At 41.7% G+C, this 22,936-nt stretch overlaps 1 protein-coding gene across 1 annotated transcript in view; it reads left to right on the top strand.

Moving 5' to 3' along the window:
- The window catches only part of jakmip3 (Janus kinase and microtubule interacting protein 3), a 212,800-nt gene that overhangs the window by 10,336 nt on the left and 179,528 nt on the right, over window positions 1–22,936 (top strand). The window contains exon 2 of the mRNA XM_080205603.1: window positions 3,068–3,565. Coding sequence (XP_080061729.1) covers window positions 3,068–3,565 — 498 coding nt within the window. The remainder of the gene's footprint in view (window positions 1–3,067; window positions 3,566–22,936) is intronic.

Here is a 22,936-nt window from a genome sequence, read left to right as displayed (position 1 = left end):
ATCATTAAAGCTGCTCTCCTCTAGGCAAATGGAGAATTTTCCATCACAGTTCTGATTTGTGCCTTGGTAGATGATAGACATGCTTCGAGACTCAGGAATTGAGTTAGTAGTCTCAGAATTCTCAGCCCCTGACCTACTCTTTAAGTGACAGTATTGATTGGATTAGTGCAGTTCAGTTTCTTGTCAACTGTAACTCTTAGGATGTTGATAGTGTGAGTTTGCAGTGAAGAAAATGCCATTAATTGTAAAGGGGATATGATTTAGTTCTCGCTTGTTGGAGATTTTGATTTGAGTTGATTTGATTTATTATTATCACATGTACTAGTATACAGTGAAAAGTATTATTTCTTGTGCACTATACAAACAAAGCATACTGTTCATAGAGAAGGAAAGAAGAGGGTGCAGAATGTAATGTGACAGTCATAGCTAGGGTGTGGAGAAAGATCAATTTAATGTGAAGGAGGTCTATTCAAAAATCTGATGGCAGCAAGGAAGAAGTTGTTCTTGAGTTAGTTGGTACGTTACTTCAGACTTTTGTATCTTTTTCCCAATGGAAGAAGGTGGGAGAGAGAATGTCTGGAGTGTATGGCGTCCTTGATTATGCTGGCTGCTTTTCTGAGGCAGCAAGAAGTGTAGACAAAGTCAGTGGATGGGAGGCTGGTTTGCGTAATGGACTGGGCTTTGTTCATGACTTTTTGTAGTTTCTTGTGGTCTTGGACAGAGCAGGAGTCATACCAAGCTGTGATACAACTAGAAAGAATGTTTTCTATGGTGCACCTGTAAAAGTTGGTGAGAGTTGTAGCGGATATGGCAAATTTTCTTAGTATCCTGAGAAGGTAGAGGCATTGGTGGGCTTTCTTAACAATAGTGTCGATGTGGAGGGGCCAGGACAGGTTGGTGATCTAGCTACCTAGAAACTTGAAGTTCTCGACCATTTCCACTTCATCCTTGTTGATGGAGACAGGGGCATGTCCTCCACTACACTTCCTGAAGTCGATGACTATCTTCATCGTTTTACTGACATTGAGGGAGAGATTATTGTTATTGCACTAGTTCACCAAATTCTCTCTCTTTCTTGTATTATGTCTAATCATTGTTTGAGACCCAACCCACTGGGGTGGTGTTATCAGCAAACTTGGAAATGGAGTTGGAGGGGAATTTGGCCACACAGTCATAGGTGTATGGGGTGTATAGTAAGAGGCTGAGGACACAGCCTTGTGAGGCACTGGTGTTGAGGACGATTGTGGAGGAGGTGTCGCTGCTTATCATCACTGATATCTGCTGGTTGGATGCATTGGCCACGCTAAGCTCTCCCTCAGTGTACCCGAACAGGCATCAGCATACAGCAACTTGGGATTTTCATAGTAACTTCATTGCAGTGTTAAAGTAAAGTTTACTTATTAGTAACAAGTGAGGCTTACATTAACATTGCAATGAAGTTACTGTGAAATTCCTCCAGTCGCCACAGACTGAAGCTGGTTCGGGTCAATGCACCTAACCAGCACATCTTTCAGACTGTGGGAGGAAACTGGAGCACCTGGAGAAAACCCATGCAGACATGGGGAGAATGTGCAAGCTCCATACAGACAATGACCCAAGCTGGGAATCAAACCCAGATCCCTGGCGCTGTGAAGCAGCAGTGTTAACCACTGTGCTACCGTGCTGTCCACAATGTAAACCTACTTGTGACACTAATAAATAAACTAAAACTGAATTAAACAAAATGCTATTCATTGTGTTATGAAAGACCTTAGGAAATAGTTGTTACAATCGGGTTCAAGGTTATGAAGGTGAAATGGTGAAGGTGACCAAATACTGCATTACAGTTTCAGCAGCTTAAAGAAATTGTATGCCTGATCTTGCCCATGTGTTACCTATCTATCTACATTAGCTCTCTTCCCAAAGGCAGGTCTGACTCACAGCGAAATAATCTCCACCACAGGTAGGTCATGGAGGCAGATCCCAAATCCACCCCAATCGGAATGGGTGCCAACCACTAGGGTGGTTGGCACTAACCTGAGGCACACTGGTCTTTCCAGCCGATTGAGCCAGTTGGCTCCTTAAAGGGTCTGGCTTTCTGTGGCAACATACACTTCTACAAGCATGTTGTAGCCTGGATAGTGAGAGTAGAGCCTTTAAGGATTATATCATTGTACCATTGTTAATGTGCTAATTGACCAACAAGTTCAGGAATTTAAGAGACTAAGTCATGAGTTGCAAATATCTGGGACTTGCTGGTTGATTCAAACACCAGTTAGCCTTTCTGTTCCTATAGCTTCCAGATGCCACATTGCCCTTGCCACACAAGTATCAGATTACACTCGCAGATAGTCAGGGCACAAAGGTTTTTGAATTTGAAGGGTGCAAAGTAATGCCTAATTAAATGCTTGTGCTGCCAGATGCTCCAATTTAACAAGAACCGATTTTACATTTCTTGAATATATCTGAGAAGGGTTCAACGTGTTGTCATCTAACAGGTTTGTAAATCTGACCTTAAGAAATTTGAGGAAATAGTAAAAATGCTTTATTTTCTTAGAGATTAAAAAATGGGTAGATTCCCTGATTGGAAAAATAATGGGCCTAATAAAAGCAAAATACTGTGGATGCTGGAAATCTGAAGTAGAGTTATATGGACATGAAACATTCCTCTCCACAGTCGCTGCCAGACCTGCTGGGTTTTTCCAGCATTTTCTGTTTTTATTATGGATAATACCATTAACTGGGACCACTCAAAATTTCAGAAAAATTTCAACATAAGTGTTATTGTGCAATAGAAAATGCTGCCATTTACATATCTGTTTCAAAAAAATGAAGCAAGATGCCTTCATTATGATAAGTGTTGCAAAATCGTAAACATATCTATGAAGCATTTCCTTGGCTGTATTTACTTTGTCTTACTTCCCTTCTATATGTAATGCACAGTTCAAACAAATGGAAATACCACAGCTAGATCTTTCCGAAACCAAATGATTGTTACTAAAGGACATAAAGTAATTTAGTTTTGTGTTTGAAGATACAAGGACTCATTCTAAAAAAAAATCTGGGTTCATTGTGTTATGTTCTTCAGGTTGCCAAATTGGAACGAGAGAAAAATCAAGAAGGAAGGCTGATCAGAGAGCAAGAGCAACACAAGCACATTGTGCTGGTAACTGAACTCAAAGCCAAACTCCACGAAGAGAAAATGAAGGAGCTTCAGTCTGTACGAGAGACTTTGTTAAGGCAACATGAAGGTGAGCTTCTCCGAATCATCAAAATAAAAGATAATGAGAACCAGAGACTTCAGGCACTTGTTAATGCTCTGCGTGATGGAGCGGCTGACAAAGTTAAAACGATGCTTTATAATGAAGCTAAAGAAGAGGCCAAGAAGACGTTTGAGTTTGAGAAAACCAAACTACAACAAGAGATCTCCGATTTGAAGGGGGCTAAGAAACACGTGGAAGAAGCGTTGAGTCAGGCTATTCATGCTGACAAGATGAAGGCTGCAGAGATACGGAGTGTGTACCACCTGCACCAAGAAGAAATCTCCAGGATAAAGAGAGATTGTGAAAGGGAGATTCGTAGGCTGGTACGTATCGATTTCTTAACATATTGTGGGCAAATGTATGTTTGATCAGCCAGTTAGGTATAAAGATTGTTTCAGATGATGGGAATATTGAGATTAACTATTTGAGGGCTGCAATAGCATTTAACCCCTCAACAATAAATACCGTATTATTGAGTTCGGTGACAATCACCCCGCGACAAATAACCTTGTGATTTCCTCAAAACAAGAAATCCTTTGAATTTCCTTCTATGAAAATGTTGCAATCTTTAGAAATTATATCACAAAGGATTGCAGTACATTTTGGACAGTAGCATGATTCAGTTAACAATGATCTGTGTGCACTACGGCACGTTGCTTAGCAACAGCTGACAGTGCAATAAGAAAGAACACTAACTGTGAAATATAAGCCTAGAAATGACTTGGGGTTTCAGAAAATGAGTGCTTAATGCATTTTTATGATTTTTCTATGTCAGGTATTTTAATACAGATGTTAACCTGTTGACAGTGAAATGAGTTAATATCTCCAACAAAATAGTAGGCCAGCTAAGTATGTGTGTGCTAATGTTGCCAACAGTAATGCCTAGGTAATAATCTCCAGCAACAGATAACTGGGTAAAAGGTAAAGGGCGGAATGTTCCGGTCATTCGTGCTCCGTTGCCACAGCAAGTGAGGGCGGAGAATTTGGCACTCAGCCAAATCTCTGTTCAGTGCAGCGGGACCAGAAAATTTCACTGGCGTGAACGGCTGGAGGTCTGTAATCCTAAATCACTTCGACTCTGTTTTCACAGTACACATTTCAACTCTTCTGTCTTTGGTTGTTTTTATTTAAATATATGTTATGTGGTTCAATACACTACTTCAATTCTAACTTTCTAAATATATATATTAATTTTCTTTGATTATTATATATTGATAACATGAACATTAAAAACTCAATATATTAATGGTTAAGGTTAATTTAAACTTTAAATAATATAATGCATTTAGTTTTTGATCTATTTGACATTGCAACATGTTTTCTATTGATTATTGCCAATAGTAAAATGTACGTAGTCCACCTCCAGTGCAGGCTCTATTGAAAATATCCTGAGATTGCTTTTATCATAATGTAAATTACTTTGCAGCCACTAATATAATATGAACATAAAGCAATGAAAGCTGCTGGCAATCAGATCACTAATATAGCCTATTTATTTTCTTCTTTTCTGGAATTTAGGAGATAAGTTGTGGGAAAGATTGAGGATTACACTTTATTTTTCGATTGAACTTTTCAATTACAAATGAATTTTGAAAAATTTACCTGGAAAAATTGGTCATGATGGCAAATAATCCAAATACCAGATACACAAGATAAAACTGAAGAAATTGGGAATAAATAGGAAAGACTAGCTGAACTGTTATTAGAATCATAGAACCCTACAGTACAGAAAGAGACCCTTCAGCCTATCGAGTCTGCACCAAACACAATTCCACCCAGGTCCTACCCCCATATCCCTACATATTATACCCACTAATCCCTCTAACCTACGCATCCCAGGACACTATGGGGCAATTTCGTAGCATGGCCAATCAACCTAACCAGCACATCTTTGGACTGTGGGAGGAAACCCACGCAGACACGAGGAGAATGTGCAAACTCTACACAGACAGTGACCCAAGCCAGGAAATAAACCCAGGTCCCTGGAGCTGTGAAGCAGCAGTGCCAACCACTGTGCTACTGTGCCACCCGGTAGAACTCCTACAGTGCAGAGGAGGCCATTCGGCCCATCAAGCCTGCACTGACAACAATCCCACCCAGACCCTACTCCCGTAACTCCAAGTATTTACTCTGCTAATCCCCCTGACGCAATTTAGCATGACCAATCCACTTAACCCACACATCTTTGGAGCGTGGAAGAAAACTGGAGCACCCAGAGGGAATCCACACAGACATGGGGAGAATGTTCAAAGTCCACACAGGCAGACACCAGAGGCTGGAATTGAACCTGGGTCCCTGGCATTGTTAAGCAGCAGTGCTAACCATTATGCCATCATGCTGCCCTATTGTTACAGACTTGAAATTTTACCAGGGAATACCCCTATGCTAAACTATTTCTGTGAATCGAGAGTGGGGTTGGAGGGGAGAGGGTCACTGGTTAGCACTGCTGCCTCGCAGTGCCAGAGATCTGGATTTGATTCTGCGTGGAGTTTGCACCTTCTCCCCGTGTCTGCATGGGTTTCCTCCGGGTGGTCCGGTTTCCTCCCACACTCCAAAGATGTGCAGGTCAGGTGGATTGGAAATGCTAAATTGCCTCTTGGTGTCCAAAGATGTGTAGCATAGGTGGATTAGCCATGGTAAATGTGCGGGTATAGGGTGGAGGGGAAGGCCTTGGTTGAATGCTCTTTCAGAGAGTTGGTGCAGACTCGATGGGCTGGGTGGCCTCCATCTGTGCTGTAGGATTCCTATGATCCTATGCAGAATGTTCTGTGAAGAGTAAGTGAGAGCTTGGTTGGTCTGTTGAGTTTGGGAAAATAAGAACATAAGAACATAAGAAATAGGAGTAGGCCAACTAGCCCTTCGAGCCTGCCCCGCCATTCAATAAGATCATGGCTGATCTGTCGTGGCTCAGTTCCACATTCCCGCCCTCTCCCCATAACCCTTAATCCCCTCTCTTATCAAAAACCCATCAACCCGCGTCTTAAAAATATTTAGCGAGGCAGCCTCCACCACTTCAACGGGCAGAGAATTCCAGAGATTCACCACCCTTTGAGTGAAGAAGTTCCTCCTCAACTCTGTTCTAAACCGCCCCCCCTTTATCTTGAGGCTGTGCCCCCTAGTCCTGCTATCCTTTCTGAGCAGGAAGAGTCTCTCCACTTCTATCCTATCCATCCCATTCATCATCTTATGCGTCTCAATGAGATCTCCCCTCATTCTTCTAAACTCTAACGTGTACAAACCTAATTTATTCAGCCTCTCCTCATAGCTCAACCCCCTCAACTCCGGCATCAGCCTAGTAAACCTCCTCTGCACTCCCTCCAAGCATTTCCCTTTTAATAGGCTCAAAAATCAATCGTTTGTGGGGTTATGTTTAAAGTTGACCAATAATTTAGCAGTACAAACTCAAACTGTCTAGATCCCTGTTGGAAATGATGGTTACAAGGATGGTGGAGGAAGAGCTTTGAAGGAAAGTACAATTTTCCTTTACAGGCCTATCAAGAAGGATTTAGTTTAACAACAGCTTTGTACTAATACATAGGAATCATCCAGCTTTCTTGACAACTTACTTAGCAGTTTCTCATCACTTTATTATTAAATAAGAATTAGGAGTTAGGAACAAACTTTCCAGGAGGAAAGAAGTTATTAATTACATGAGGATAATCCAGATAAAAATATGTTATGGAGGAATTGGAAATGACATTACTAAAGCTGAAAGTGTCTCGAAATATGAGTTCAAACACAAGTAAATGATACAATATCCATAAACTAAAGATATAATTTGGGTTGTATCCTTGAGCTCGCAGCTAGCAGAGGAAGGGAAACAAAAATAGAAAATGCTGGAGAAACTCAGCCTGTGGAGCATCTGTGGAGGAAGAATAGATGACGAAGGGTCATCTGACTTGAAACATTGGCTCTAAACCCTCTCCACAGATGCCGTCAGACCTGCTGGGCGGGATTTTCTGGCCGCACTCACCCCGAAACCGGAAAATCCCACCCGAGATCAATGGACCTTTCCATGGTCCGTCCTGCTGAATTTCTCCAGCATTTTCTGTTTTTGTTTCAGACTCCAGCATCCGCAGTATTTTGCCTTTAGCAAGAGAAGGGAGTTAGTTAACTCTGCTGGCTGGAAGGCTGGTTTGAGGTGGAGAATAACCCCAACAGCTGTGGGTTCAGTTCCCACGCCGGCTGTGGTTATTCATGAAGGCCCCACCTTCTCAACCTTGCCCCCTCGCCTGAGGCGTGATGATCCTCACATTAATTCGCCACCAGTCAGCTCTCCCCCTCAAAGAGGAGAGCAGCCTATGGTCAACTGGGACTATAGGACCTTTATCTCATGGCAGATGAAGCCTGGATTTTGTGTAAACCCTACACTGGCATCCTCACTGGCAGAGGAAGAGCACCTTTAACTCACACTGATGAATTCAAATTTAAGTTGTACCTTTTTTAAAAGCTAATTAAAATGGCTGAATCTTATTTGAAAAATTGCAAGACAGTTAAGCTTATTACACATGAGCTTTCTCCTGGAATATTAACTGGGTAGAATTTGTTGCTCTTTTCCCTGTGTTTTCTAATTCTGTTCACCAGCTTCATTGCAAGTTGGTGTAGCTCTGTTCCCCTGACCTCTCATAAAGTTATATGTCATGCAATTAAATGCTGCTGCAACAGGCACTTAGACAGAGTAATGATTAGATACGTGAATCAGGGAAGATTAGTGAAGAGATGCACCATTAAACTGAAACACATTAATGGGTAAGGATAGATTGCAGCTTCAACAAAGGCATCACATTATGGAGTAAATCAGGTTAAAATAGCATATTTGAAAGTTAATGACATAAATATGTTGAAATTATTTTTCTTTCTATGGGCTGCATCCAGAAATGATTGGTGTCGGAATAGCTGTATGAGAATGTTACACTCTTCACCACAATACTTCAATAACCTGCATAAAAACAAAGAGACAAACATTTGAAAACTACGTATTTCTGCACTTAGATTATAATTATAAATGCATAATTATAAATTATGGTTATTAATTATAATTATGCATTTATAATAAACTAAGTGCAGAAATACGTTGTTTTCAAATGTCAGCCTCTTTGTATAGTTATAAATTATAATTATAAATGCACTAGCAAATTTCCAATCTGTTGGAGCTGATATTATTTTACGACAACAGGGGAATTTATGTAATGTAGGGAGAGATATGGATCAGAATTTAATGCCCTTCCCCTTGGTGTGTTTGGTGGTATTTAATCAGGCATTAGGGTGGCAGCTGGGGACCCATTCAGGTGATGGGTGTCCCACTGCCAATTGACATACAAATCCCCACCCACATTAACTGGGCAATTAATGTGGGTGGGGATTTCACCATGATCCAAGCATGACAAGCAGCCTTGTGAGAGGTTGCTTGCAGGCTCCTGGAGTTGAGCGGTGGTCCTTCAAAGCTGATCGAGAGCCTGAAGGGGAGAGCTGCTACTAAGATCCACCCCCTTGCCTTCCCCATGAACTGCACTCCGCGATGTTACAAATGGGCTAACTGCAACCTTCTACTTAAAACTTAATTTGTATGTTAATTGTTTAATAATACTCAATGGGATATATAAAGAGGTTACAGGTGGCACTGGGTGTTGAGTGTGTGTATGGGGAGTTGTAATAGAGAATGAAGTGAGCTTGTGATGACTAGGATCATCTTTTATTACTGGACTGCAACTGAGAGGTTTAACATGCAACCGCTCTCCCACCATCGCCCACTTTTGCGTTGGGGTCCAGCGACCTCCAAAGCCTCCGTTAGATGTTGCACCAGCTGCAGTCACTGCCTCTGTCCAGTAGAGCTGCCAGACTCTGGTTGGCAGCTCTCAGCGGGTGGACCCAGGGGGAAGGCTGCTGCTGGCCTGTCAAATGCCTGAAATGAACAAGATGTGGCAGGTATTCTCTGAAAGAGAAGATGTGGAGTTTTCGCCAGCTCTCCAGAAAAGGGATCACTGATGGCTGAGTAATTTACTGCAGATCTGGCAGAGTGAAATGAGGTGTTTGGCTCATTGTGCTTGACTTCGTATCAGACAGGTTAGGAGGGCAATTGGGGTGAGGGTGTTATCTCCAAAGGTTTGGCAGCCTTGATTTCAAATTTCCTCAGTGATTTTTTTACAATCTGGTGTTTGGCAACTGGAGGCCTGGACTTTCCATTCCAGATCTGGTTTGGTGATGGGAGTGGAAAATATCGTGAGAACTGCAGTCACGTTTTACATCGGTCTAAATGCATGACGTGATTGCCCACCACCCCTCTCGTGTCAGTGACGAGGTGGAACATCAGGAACATCATTTGAATATGTTAACACATTATTATCAGACCCTTACACCTGAGTCATCCTGCCCATCAGACAATCCATCCATGATGGCAGAGCCGCATGGTTTACGACTGGTGTGCCCCGGCACCCTCCCAGAGGAGTTCAGGCGAGTGCAGAATTCGGGGGGAAATGGTCGTGTCTGGGCACTACCCAGGCATTTCTCCCGGGCACTGTCCTGGTACTGCCCCCTGACAATGCCTAATGGCAGTGCTGGGGAAGGTGCGGGGGTGTTCCAGGGTGAACTACTTTAAAAAAGACACCCTGATGATCGGCTGACTCAGTTGTTGGAGGCAATAAAAACAGCAAAATGCTGGAAAATCTCAGCAGGTCTGACAGCATCTCTGGAGAGAGAGTAAAGCCAACGTTTCAAGTATAGATGACCCTTCATCAGAGCTGAGCTTTGGACTGTGGGAGGAAACTGGAGCACTGGAGGAAACCCACACCGCCACGCGGATAATGTGTAAACAGATGGTGATCCAAGCCGGAAATTGAACCCTGGTCCCTGGAACTGTGAGGCAGCTGAGATCTGACGAAGGGTCATCTAGACTCGCAACGTTGGCTCTACCCTCTACAGATGCTGTCAGACCTGCTGTGATTTTCCAGCATTTTTCTGTTTTTGTTTCAGATTCCAGCATCCGCAATTTTTTGTGTTTATCTGATTTGTTGGTGGGTTGGGTGAATCAGCGGCTGCCCTGCCAGTGAAACTACCCCTTGAATATTTATTTCAAAGTCCTGGACTATATGTCGGAGAAAGTCATTGTTTTCAAAGGCTTCAACATTGCTTTTCCTGACCGACAAGGACCTTTGCTTATTTCCAGGAAAATCCCATCCTATCTCTCTGTGCCCGACTGTCTCTCAGTTCTTTTTTTTACCCATTTATGGATCGGGGAGTCAGAGTCACAAAGGTTTACAGCATGGAAACGGTCCCTTTGACCCAACTTGATAATGTTGCCCCTTTTGTTTTAAACCCCTACGCTAGTCCCAATTGCCCGCATTTGGCCCATATCCCTGTATACTCATCTTAACCATGTAACTGTTTAAATGCTTTTTAAAAGGCAAAATTCTACCTGCCTCTACTACTACCTCTGGCAGCTTGTTCCAGACACTCACCACCCTGTGTATGAAAAAATTGCCCCTCTGGACCCTTTTGTATCTCTCCCCTGTCACCTTAAACCTATGCCCTCTAATTTTGGCCTCCCCTGCCTTTGGGAAAAGATATTAACTATCTAGCTCATCTATACCCTTCATTATTTTATAGACCTCTATAAGATCACTCCTCAGCCTCGTATGCTGCAGAGAAAAAAGTCCCAGTCTATCCAGCCTCTCCTTGTAACTCAATCCATCAAGTTCCGGTAGCATCCTAGTAAATCTCTTCTGCAGTCTTTCTAGTTTAATAATATCCTTTCTATAATAGGGTGACCAGAACTGTACACAGTATTCCAAGTGTAGCCTTACCAATGTCCTGTACAACTTCAACGAGACATCCCAACTCCTGTATTCAATGTTCTGACTAATGAAACCAAGCGTGCTGAATGCTTTCTTCACCACTCTGTCCACCTGTGACTCCACTTTCAAGGAGCTATGAACATGTACCCCTAGATCTCTGTAATTCTCCCCAGCGGCCTACCATTAACTGAGTAAGTTCTGCCCTGGTTCAATCTACCAAAATGCATCACCTCACGTTTATCTAACTTAAACTCCATTTGCCATTCGTCAGCCCACTGGCCCAATTGATCAAGATCCCATTGCAATCTGAGATAACCTTCTTCATTGTCTACTATACTACCAATCTTGGTGTCATCTGCAAACTTATTAACTATGCCACCTATATTCTCATCCAAATCATTAATATAAATGACAATAACAAAAAGGTAATTGTCCTTGTTTTTGTTTTCAAAGCTTGATTCACACATTGCTTGATATTAAAAAAAAACTTAAAGCTCATTCCTGCTCTATCCCCATTCATCACCATTTACTTGGTGCCGTCTGTAAGGAGGTTCTACATGTTTTTGTCTGCCTAGCTATGCTCCACTCATCCCCACAATTGCCTGTCCTCATTGCAGATAAAACCTCCTGTTAAGTTTTAGGTTTTAAGTTAACTTTAATTATTAGTGTCACAAGTAGGCTTACATTAACACTGCAGTGAAGATACTGTGACAATCCCCTCGTCGCCACACTCTGGCGCCTGTTCAGGCACACTGAGAGGGAATTTAGCATGGTTGATGCACCTAACCAGCACATCTTGCAGAATGTGGGAGCAAACCAGAGCACCCGGATGAAACCAATGCAGACATGTGATCCAAGCCAGGAATCAAACCCGGGTCTCCGGTGCTGTGAGGCAGCAGTGCTAACCATTGTGCCACCATGCTGCTCTTCAGTCCTCACACATTGCAAAGTTGCCATGGTTCTGTGGAGAATTCCATCCTCCATCAATTTGAGAATACTTAGTCACAACTTAGAATTGTAGAATTCCTACAGTGCAGAAGCGGCCATTTGGCCCATCATGTTGGCACTGACTCTCTGCCAGAGTATCTTACCCAAGCTCTCTCCCTGTAACCCCACACACATGGCTCATCTATTTAACCTATACATCTTGGGACACTAAGGCGCAACTTAACATAGCCAATCCACTTAACCCGCACGTCTTTCGATTGCGAGAGGAAACCGGAGCATCCAGAGGAAACCCATGCAGACATGGGGAGAATGTGTAAACTCCACAACAGTGACCCAAGGCCAGAATTGAACCCTGGTCCCTGGCGCTGCGAGGTAGCTGTGCCAACCACTGTGCCACCGTGCTGCCCTTCAGTCCTCACACGTTGCAAAGTTATTCTCAGCCCCAATTGCCATGGTTACTCAGGCATTTTACAAGATTATGGGCTAGAGACATTTGGGAATAGACACTTCCAACTCTGTTCTTTTGTGAGATTGCTACCAATCACCAAACTTCACAACCTGTTACCCGCTGTCAAATCTCTCAACGGTTACCAGCCGCGGAATTCAAAACAGCTACCTGAATTAAGATATAAAACAAGATTGAAAAATAGACCGATTCCTTCATCTGCTCAATGAACAAATTCTAATGACTGTTAAACCTAATCCAATAGCGTAAAGACACTAATCTGCCAATTGCTACATTATTCAACCATTGTTTCCATTTGGCATTTTGTTTGGATTGATGGATTGTAAAACAGCAACAGAAAATTGATTTTTAAATAATTAGTATTTGAAAAATAATGTTTAGACAGAGCAGCCTGTCAGCTGTTTGATGTGTGTCTGGGGTTAAGTTAACCACAGGAAGTTTCCAACAGAAATGCTGATTTAACGAGTGTTGTAGGGAGGAACATTACTTTACTGGGATTGCATGTCCATATACCAGCTTTTAAAATAAATGCATAGACACCCAAAAATGAACAAAATAGTAATTTAAGTGTGCTATATGTTGGACTGTAATTAAAATGCTGAAAGACTTCATAAAGACTGCATTTCCTTCTTCCTCAATTAAATCATTACCCGATCAAAACATTCAGCCACCTGATGCGACTAGATTGCCAAGGACCTCAAACGACTTAATTATTGCAACATCAAAGGGACAAAACACAGCTCTGCCATTATGAGAAGCTGTTATCTGTTGTCCTTTCCTTCAGCTCGGATCAGCCACTCAGTTCATTTTTCCAGACTCTCGGATAAAATTGAGAAGATATGTTATTTTCATCGAAGGCAGAAAAAGTTGTTAATTATCCCTCTGTGACGTGGAATTTTTTTTAGACTGGCGATGAAACACCTGAATGATCAAAATTTAATGTTCTTTCCCTGCACCAAGATACATTTTGTTTTGAACCCTGATAATTAAATTGTCAAATGTTACATGCTCACGTAATCATATTCCCCAAACAAGAATGATTTGTGTTTTCAACCATGCTTAGATACAAAACAAATGTAGTTTTAAATTAGAATTTCTTAAATATAGTAATTGATTATTTTCGATTTGGCAATTCTAACAGAATATAGTAAAAATAGAAGAGAACCCTATTTTATTTTTAATTATTCATTATCTACTTATAATACTAGCTGATAACCCCATGGTCTTGACTCCTCTGATGCAATACTAGGTGTGGTCTTCACTATGAAAATTAAAGGAGCCGATGAGTAATTTAATGCAGATCTGGCAGAGTGGAATGAGGGGTTTGGCTCGTCACTGAGAGGGGTGACTGCACTGTCCTTGTGGAGGTAACATTCCTTCTTCACTCTGAGGACACTTTCCACCATGTTGTATCCTGCAATAAATGTGCTAAATAAGGCTCAAAACTGGCCACCTATGAGGCGCTGTGGGCCATCAGCAGTAGCAGAACTAATCCAAAATAATCTGTAATACCACGGTCTATCATACCCTTCACTTTACCATTAGCCTCAAACCAGGGATCAATCCTGATTCAGTGAGTTTGGAAGAGCATGCCAGGAGCAACATCAACAGATCTATAAATGAGGTCCCAACTTAATGAAGCTACAATACAAGGTTACGTGTATCTACATGCAGGTAAAGTCGGTTTGTTACAAACAAAACTAAGCAATCACACAACAAACAGATCAAATCTCTGCAGTCCTGCTACATCCTGTCATGAGTATTTGGCAATTCATCAGCTAACAGGAGGAGGAGGCTCTGTGAACATTCCCATCCTCAGTGAAGATGGAAACCAGCACGTGAGTGCATAAGACAAGGCTGAACCATTTGCAACCACCTTCAGCGAGATGGATAAAACATCTGTCTCTTTGTGATCCTCACCATTACAGAAGGCAGACTTCACTCCATTTGATGTCAAGAAACAGCTGAGTGCACCAAATACAGCAAAGACTGTGAATCCCAACAACATCTTGGCTGTAGTGCTGAGAACGCTTGCCAGAACTGGAAACAACCAAGCAGTTGCAGTAGAGCTACAGCACTGACATCTACTCAACAAAATGGAAAATTGATCATGTACATCCTACACATAAAAAACTGGGCAAATCCAATCCAGCCAATTACCAGCTTATCCCCTTCCTGTCAATCATCATTGATGAAGGAGGTCATTGACAAGCGCTATCGAGTGGCAGTTACTCACTGATAACCTACCTACCGATGCCCAGTTTTAGATTCTATCAGGACCACTTGGCTCCAGAACTCACTACATCCAATTGTTCAAATGTGGCCAAAACAGCTGAAGTGAAGTGAGAATGGGAATTCGTTCCTTGATAATAAGGCAACATTTGTCCGATTGTGATATTGAAGGAGCCCCAGATCTAAGCATCTCAGGTGTCAGAGTTCTTAGGACAGTTTGCTAAGCATTACCACAGTTGCTTCTCTTTCTACCAGCTGGAAAGATAGGGACAGCAAGTGCATGGGAACATCAACACTGCCAACTTTTCCTCTGAGTTGCGCACCATCCTGATTTGGAAATGTGTTACCTTAATTTCAATGTCTCTGGGTTGAACTTCTCGGATAGCATGAATGCACTGTGCTTAGCGCTACTGCCTCACTGTGCCAGGGACCCAGGTTCAATTCCAGCTTTGGGTGATTGTGTGGAGTTTGCACATTGTCCCCTTATCTCAGTGGGTTTCCTCTGGATGCTCTGGTTTCCTCCAACACAGTAAGAAGTGTCACAACGCCAGGTTCAAGTCTATCAGATTTATTTGGTAGCAAAAGCCGCTAGCTTTCAGAGCGCTGCTCCTTCATCAGGTAAGTGGGAGTTCTATTCACAAACAGGGCATATAAAGACACAAACTCAATTTACAAAATAATGGTTGGAATGCAAGTCTTTACAGGTACAGACAGTGTGAGTGGAGAGAGCATTGTCTCCAGACAGGACAGTTAGTGAGATTTTGCAAACCCAGGCAAGTCGTGGGAACTACAGATAGTTTGACATGAACCCAAGATCCCAGATGAGGCCATCTTGGGGAAAGCTTACCCGAAGATCAGAGGCCGATTGCCTGTGACCACTGAAGTGTTCCCCAGAGGAAGAGAACAGTCTTGCCTGGTGATTGTCGAGCAGTATTCATTCATCCATTGTCATAGCGCCTGCACATGAACCTCTGCAAGACATGCCAGATCATCGACACGGATGCCATCATCTCACATGAGAACACCATCCACCAGGTACACAGTCCATACTCTTGCAACTCGGCCAACGTTGTCTACCTGATACTCTGCAGGAAAGGCTGTCCCGAGGCATGGTACATTGGGGAGACCATGCAGATGCTACGACAACGGATGAATGAACACCGCTCGACAATCACCAGGCAAGACTGTTGTCTTCCTGTTGGGGAACACTTCAGCGGTCATGGGCATTCAGCCTCTGATCTTCAGGTAAGTGTTCTCCAAGGCGGCCTTCACGACACGTGACAACGCAGAGACGCAGAGTCGCTGAGCAGAGACTGATAGCCAAGTTCCGCACACGTGAGGAAGACCTCAACCGGGATCTTGGTTTCAAGTCACACTATCTGTAACCCCCCCCGACTTGCCTGGGCTTGCAAAATCTCACTAACTGCCGTGTCTGATGACAGCACGCATCTCCTTAACCTGTGCTTAATGCTCTCTCCACTCACATTGCCTGTACCTTTAAAATTTGATTACCTGCATTCCAACCATTATTTTGTAAATTGAGTTTGTGTCTTTATATGCCCTGTTTGTGAACAGAACTCCCATTTATCTGATGAAGGAACAGCGATGTGAAAGCTAGTGGCTTTTGCTATCAAATAAACCTGTTGGACTTTAACCTGGTGTTGTAAGACTTCTTACTGTGTTTACCCCAGTCCAGCACCAGCATCTCCACATCATTCCTCCCACAAGATGTGCATGTTAGGTGGATTGGTCATGCTAAATTGCCCCATAGTGTCCAAAGATGTGTAGGGTAGGGGATTAGCAGGGTAAATATGTGGGATAAATATGATAGGGTGGGTATGGTTCTAGGTAAGATGCTGTGTTGGAGAGTTGGTGCAGAGTTAATGGACCGAATGGCCTCCTTCTGGACTGCAGAGATTCTCTGATTCAAACTCCCTTTCCTAACAGTACTGCAGTGTGCCTACAGTACACACACTGCAGAGGTTTAAGAAGGCACAGTTCACCACCAGCTTCTCAAGGGAAATTACACAAGGAGTACATGCTACCCTTGCCATTGAACCCACGTTCCATGAATGAATAAAGTACAATTGTGTATGTCGATATAATTCACTCTCAATGCTAAACTCTTGTATTGCTATTCTAATCTCATATTGGATTCTAGTACAGGTTGAGACACTGGGAGACACAAAGCTGAAATTGTGCAGTGTTACCCCAGTGTGTAACTATAATGTGACAAGTTTACACAAGCAGTTGACATTATAAATGTGGACATAAGAATTCATAATGAAAATAGCTGACACCATCGTGTGACCATAGGAAATGGGATTTTATGGACAGGAAATCCACTCAGACTTCAAAATTTTAATAGTTTATGGATTTGCTTTCTGTCTATCACATTCTTAGGTCACATTTGCCAATTTTGGGGCAATTTTCCAGTAAGAAGATCAGTGCTATTCTTTGTGACCATGGATTTGATAGCTATGAGTATTCCAGAAAGCAAGCTGAGTACCATTATAATGAGCTCCATCCATGGAATGGGGAAGATTAAAGAGCCAAGCAGCAACAACTTTCAAGTCAAATAACTTTGGACACCAAGGCAGATGCAATATCAAATCTCACCATCTCAGGAGCTAAAATGTATACAGATTTATGTGCAGTGCATATGCCTGGCTAAGCATTACTGAGTGGCATTACTGTTGTTGGAGAAGACAGCGTTGGTGATACTGCTTAAATGGTGTTTTCATTCAATACTTTTATTACATTTAATTAAAATAACTGCCTTCATTTTATTATTTGTCAAATAGAGATGATTTGTAACTGTGCTGGTTATTAACTTCAAATGCCGCAGGTGTCCCAGAATTTCCTGCTGACTGCCAGAATTGACCTTTCATAATTCATAAAACAAAGTGTGAAGGGAATCTAAAATCCTGTGGAATAATGGGACTTAAAGTGACAACTGGAGATTATTCTAACATTGTCTAGCCAAATATACTGAGCAGCCGCTGAGCTAAGCCAATTTTGTGGTGTTATTAACATGCTGACATAAAGTAATTGGTGGATTTGCAAAGCACAAGCTGTCTCGATCCTATAAATCTATCCTACCCTAAGCAGTGTCACACTCCTGGTCTGCGGTTATATTTACTAACCTTCCACATCCTTGGAACCCACTGTGTGTTTGACAATCAAACAGCCCACATTACAGGTAGCCCTCCCATCGACCATTGTTCAGTCTTGTGGCTGCATATTGCCATTGTGTTGCCAAGCATGACAGCATATCACTGAATGGCTCAGAGAGATGTTATTCGGTTCAAAGCTGCTGAGCCTTTGGATCATTTAATTTATTCTCATTTCCTATAGTGGGTGATGCAGATTTACTTCCTAACTTATGGCAACGTACCAGTCTTTTGCAAGGCTATGACTGTGTTTGTCTTGTGGCTTTTTGGAGGTTGCCCATTTTTCAGTAAGATAAAGGTAAAATACTGCAGTTGTTGGAATTTGAAACAAAAACAGAAAATGCTGGAGAAACTCAGCAGGTCTGACAGCATCTGCAGACAGAGAATAGAGGCAATGTTTCAAGTCAGGATGCTCTGACAAAGGGCCATCCAGAAATGTTGGCTGTATTCGCTCTCCACAGATGCTGTCAGACCTGCTGAGATTTTTCAGGATGAATGAGATTTCAGAATCCTTACCTGTGCCATTTTTCCAAGGGGATTTGCTGACCTATTGCTAGACGGATGGTTGCAGAATTCAAACCCTTTTAATCTATATTAATCTATATTAATTTATATTATAGATCATTAAGCTAGGAAAGATATATCTAGAAGTTCCTGAATTTTGTTTCATTTTAAAGGTTTGACAGCACCAGGTTTCCAGCCATAAAACTACAAGGAATAAATGCATTTCATTGACTCGGATGTCTGTACCAACAATTGTATCGTTGAAATTAATGCCCTTTCAAATAACTGGCCATAAATAGAATAAAACTATAATTGTTGAGAATTGCTGGATCAAATGGGCATTGCAGTACGTGAGTTAAATTTGTTGCTTATCAAATAGTGTTGTCGAAAGGCACTGATCTAAAATAAACATACCCCATGGAAGCAAATTTCATTGGAAATTGCCTCTGGGGTATTCTTAGTGTTGATTTCCAACAAGGGATGCTGCACAGCTTCTTTTTAATTTATTCCTTCACAGGATGTGGGCATCACTGACTAGGCCAGAATTTGCAACTCTTACTGAGCCAATAATGCTATCACACTAACTCTGCTGCTAAATCTGTGAGCTTCTATTCAATTTTAACTTTTCCAGCTATAAATGGATTGCACCAAAATCACATGATCTCCCTCAGGGTAGGGAGGAGACACTGTAAGGACAAGCCGTGTCCCTAGTAATCTTAGCTGTTTTTTTCAGTAGTCGTAGAGAATTTTGGGGCTCAGCTCATTGCTACCCTCATAAAATAAAAAAAAACATACTCCAGGAGGCAAATGGCAGCCCATTGGCAAATTGTCCAAAGAGAGATGGTCAAGCAGGTGGCAACAGCAAAAAAAGGAATAAAAATTAAACAACAATAGGAAGGATTTTACAGCCTTGCTTGAGTGAGATTGCCATTGTCGGACCCTCGCCCACTCCAATTCCACAGCAGGTAAGATGGTAGAGTTCCGGCCAATATGTTATGAACAGTGCCAGTAAATGTACAGTTTAGACACTTTAAACTCACTTGGGTGTATATCTATTTTCCTTCATTGCTACTGGATCAAAATCCTGGAATGTCTTCACGCCAGCATCACAAACACTTCAATGGTTCAGAAAAAACACCTTTGTCAGATGACAATCTTACCAGCATCACCTACATCTGTCAACAAATAACAAAAGGAAATTTTGCCTCCAAGTTAGTACCTAGAACCAGGAGTATCAGTTTTATACCTGGGTGATTATGAAATGTCAATGAGGCATAATGACAGATTATGGAATGTTTGATGCCACCATGTGATCACCCCCTCATCCTTTATCGGACTGTGAAAAGAGGACAAGTGCAAATATGAGGAGGGATCCAACATAACTGATTACCCACTACATTTCCTTCTGTTGCCCATCTAATTTGCTCAATAAAACCAAACAGATGGCAGGCATGGGTGGACAATCAGAGGATAAACAATACATTCTCCATGATACCTCCATATCATGGACTCACCTGATGAAGGAGCAGTGCTCCGAAAGCTTGTGCTATCAAATAAAGCTGTTGGACTTTAACCTGGTGTTGTGAGACTTCTTGCAATACATTCTCCTGAATGATAAGTCTCACTTCTAATTGGTCAGTCAATGATGTTGAGTCGTTTCAACTTCTATTGAACATTACTGTCCATTGACACCAGTTATAGTGTAAATACAGTCTAAATCTGGAGTCAGAACTTGATGAAACAAGTTTTGCTTTGGAGTCAAATTAGGTTTCAGAGAAGACTTATCCACTTGGTGGGGAAACCAGTCTAATGGCACGAATAAATCCAAAAAGGAATTCAGGAGGAATACCTTTACCCAAAGCGTGATAAGAATATGGAACCTGTTAACCCAAGGAATGATTGGGGTGAATCCATAGATTCATTTATGCAGAAAAGATGAGGGAGAAAGATGGAGAAGGTTAGGCTGTTAGAGGTAAATGATAAAACATGGACGGAGACTTGTGTGATCTATAAACCACTGTATGGAGCAATTGTACTAAATGGTCTATTTCTGCACTAAATTCAATGTATCCTTTGTAATTCTTCATATGTGCTATGCAAGTTAAATGTTGGTAATCTGCATTGCACTAATGCTAATCTTGTGGGACAGAGGTTTCCACCCCTGCACTTATCCGTCAATGATCTTGGTCCGCTGAAGACAATATAAGTGAACAACTGTAGCTAAGGTGTTAATGACCCCTTGCTGCGTACCTGAAGTTACAGCATTATGAAAAGGAAGTAAATTAAGGCACCTACTGTTGCCTAACTGTCTAAAGTGTCTTAAAGCTTGCAAGTAGGAACTCAACATAAATTACACAGAAGAGTATTTAAACAGGCTGTTAATGGCTGTAGGAACTGTTAACGGAATGACTTCCCAGAGAGCAATCTGCAGTTAAATATCATTTTCGTACAATTCCATTATTTAAATGAGATAGCTGGAAGAGATGAAATAATTTTTTTCCTTTTCACATGGAAAGTGTTTCCTCAGTGATGTGATGTTCAGTGTCAGGGACAATCAGCTGGCAACCATATCTGAACTGCACCTGACCTCAGCTCACTGCTGTGTGTCTAATTTCATCCATCATTCGAAATGTTTACAAAAAAGAAAGGAAGAATTATATTCAACGATAGTAATTTTAAAAAAAATGCAAAAACTGCACAATTACTGACTTAAATGAAATATAATTTCATCTTAATTCCAAGCATTCCTGGCAAATGTAACAACTCGGTTCATGATGGAGGAGGGAGATAGAAAGCAGGATGCTACAAGCCAGGGCCAGATTTTTGCAGATGGATTTCCACAGATCTTTAAAACTGGAGGGCAGGACCTGGATTCAGAAGTCTCACCTCCATTTCCAACTGATCCCATTTTGACTGGTGGATGAAAGGTGGCAGGGCATGACTCACACATGAGGGAAACCTCAATTCAGCAGAGCCACTTGAATTCAGTGGTTCAAACAGAACCTATTTTCACTGTAGCAAGGATGTGATCCTGCACTGTGGGAGCCACAAATTTATGGGAGAAAAGTAAAAGCTTGTGAAGGGTAGGTAAGTTCTGCCGAACTGTTAGGCTGTGAAGTTATTTAAATCCCCCAGCCCATTAAAAGAAACACCTGCTTGTTTCAGTGATGGTTGAAAATATCTGTACAAGCGATTACAATAGCTATTTGTTAACATTACCCCAAATATGTCATTATAAATGCTTGGCTGCTTTACACAACCTGTAATTATCCCAGCAGGGTGATGTAATGTGCATGTTTGATTGACAGCTCAAAAAAGTTATTAAAAGATTATCAATGTTTGATGTGGGGTTATGAGTACAAATCTGACTATTTTTACAAGGGGTTAAGTACTTAAGGGATTTTTACAGTTTTGAATGGGCTTTCATGAATGTTTTCATGCTTTTTCCCTATAGGAAAAACTAGATTTGATGTTTAGACCTTCAATTTATTCAATCTCAACAGGACTCCTGAGCATTCTCCGTGGTAGATATTGATGAGTTGGCATGGAAGGTGTAAGGGCAAATGGTTTGGAGCATAAGTTGCAAGTTGGCAGAGGATTTTGTGGGGTTTCTCTCATATGTAAGTCATGCCCGCCACCTTTCCCTCACCAATCAAATGGGATCAGTCGGAACAGGGGGTGAGACTTTTGAATCCAGATCCAGCCCTCCATTTTTAAAGGCCTGTGGAGATCCATATATCTGTGAAAATCTGGCCCTGGCCTTATAGTAGCCTGCTTTCTATCTCCCTCCTCCCATCATGAATAGAGTTGTTATATTTGCCAGGAATGTTTGGAATTAAGATAAAATTATATCTTAATTTTATCTTAAAATTGAGATATAATTATCTTATTTCTTATAAGATGTGTAAGATATATTGTGCAGTTTTTGCATTCTTTTTAAAAAAGTTATTATCGTTGAATACAGTTCTTCCTTTCTTTTTTGGAAACATTTCGAATGATGGATGAAATTAGACATACAGCAGGGAGCTGAGGTCAGGCTCAGTTTAAAGGAGTGTTGGGGGTGGGTAGGTCATTGGTCAGCAGTAAGTTGGTATGGCAGACTTGGGGTCAGTTATATCATTAGCCAGGTGTTGGGCTGGTCTTTTCCCCTGCCTGACATCTCTTGGTTAACAATGTAGATCAGTAAGCTGAAACTATCCAGTTGCTGACTCTTACTCAGAATTGGAGCCTTATTTTGGAGGGTCCTGGAGAGCAGGGGAATTGCCCATTAGAAGTTTAAACTTCCCAGGCAATCCCCAAGGATCTCTTGGATCTGGGAAGTACCTGACCCACAGGGAATTTGATAAAACACCACATAAAAGTTGTTAAAAGACAGAAGTTAAGAGCTGATGGTGTTGGGGGTGATATATGTGTGTGGATTGAGGATTGGCTAACTAACAACAATCAGGGAGTCAGGATAAACGGGTCATTTTCAGATTGACAAACTGTTGGAATGCCACAGTAGTCAGTGCTTGAGTTTCAACTATTTAAAATCCATAAATTAATAAATATTAATGTCTAGGATGAAGGAAGCAATTGTAT

Source organism: Carcharhinus amblyrhynchos, chromosome 17, assembly GCF_965287045.1.
Source record: "Carcharhinus amblyrhynchos chromosome 17, sCarAmb.v2.hapA, whole genome shotgun sequence".
In the NCBI taxonomy this organism is placed as follows: domain Eukaryota; kingdom Metazoa; phylum Chordata; class Chondrichthyes; order Carcharhiniformes; family Carcharhinidae; genus Carcharhinus; species Carcharhinus amblyrhynchos.
This window is presented reverse-complemented; position numbering and strand designations above follow the sequence as displayed.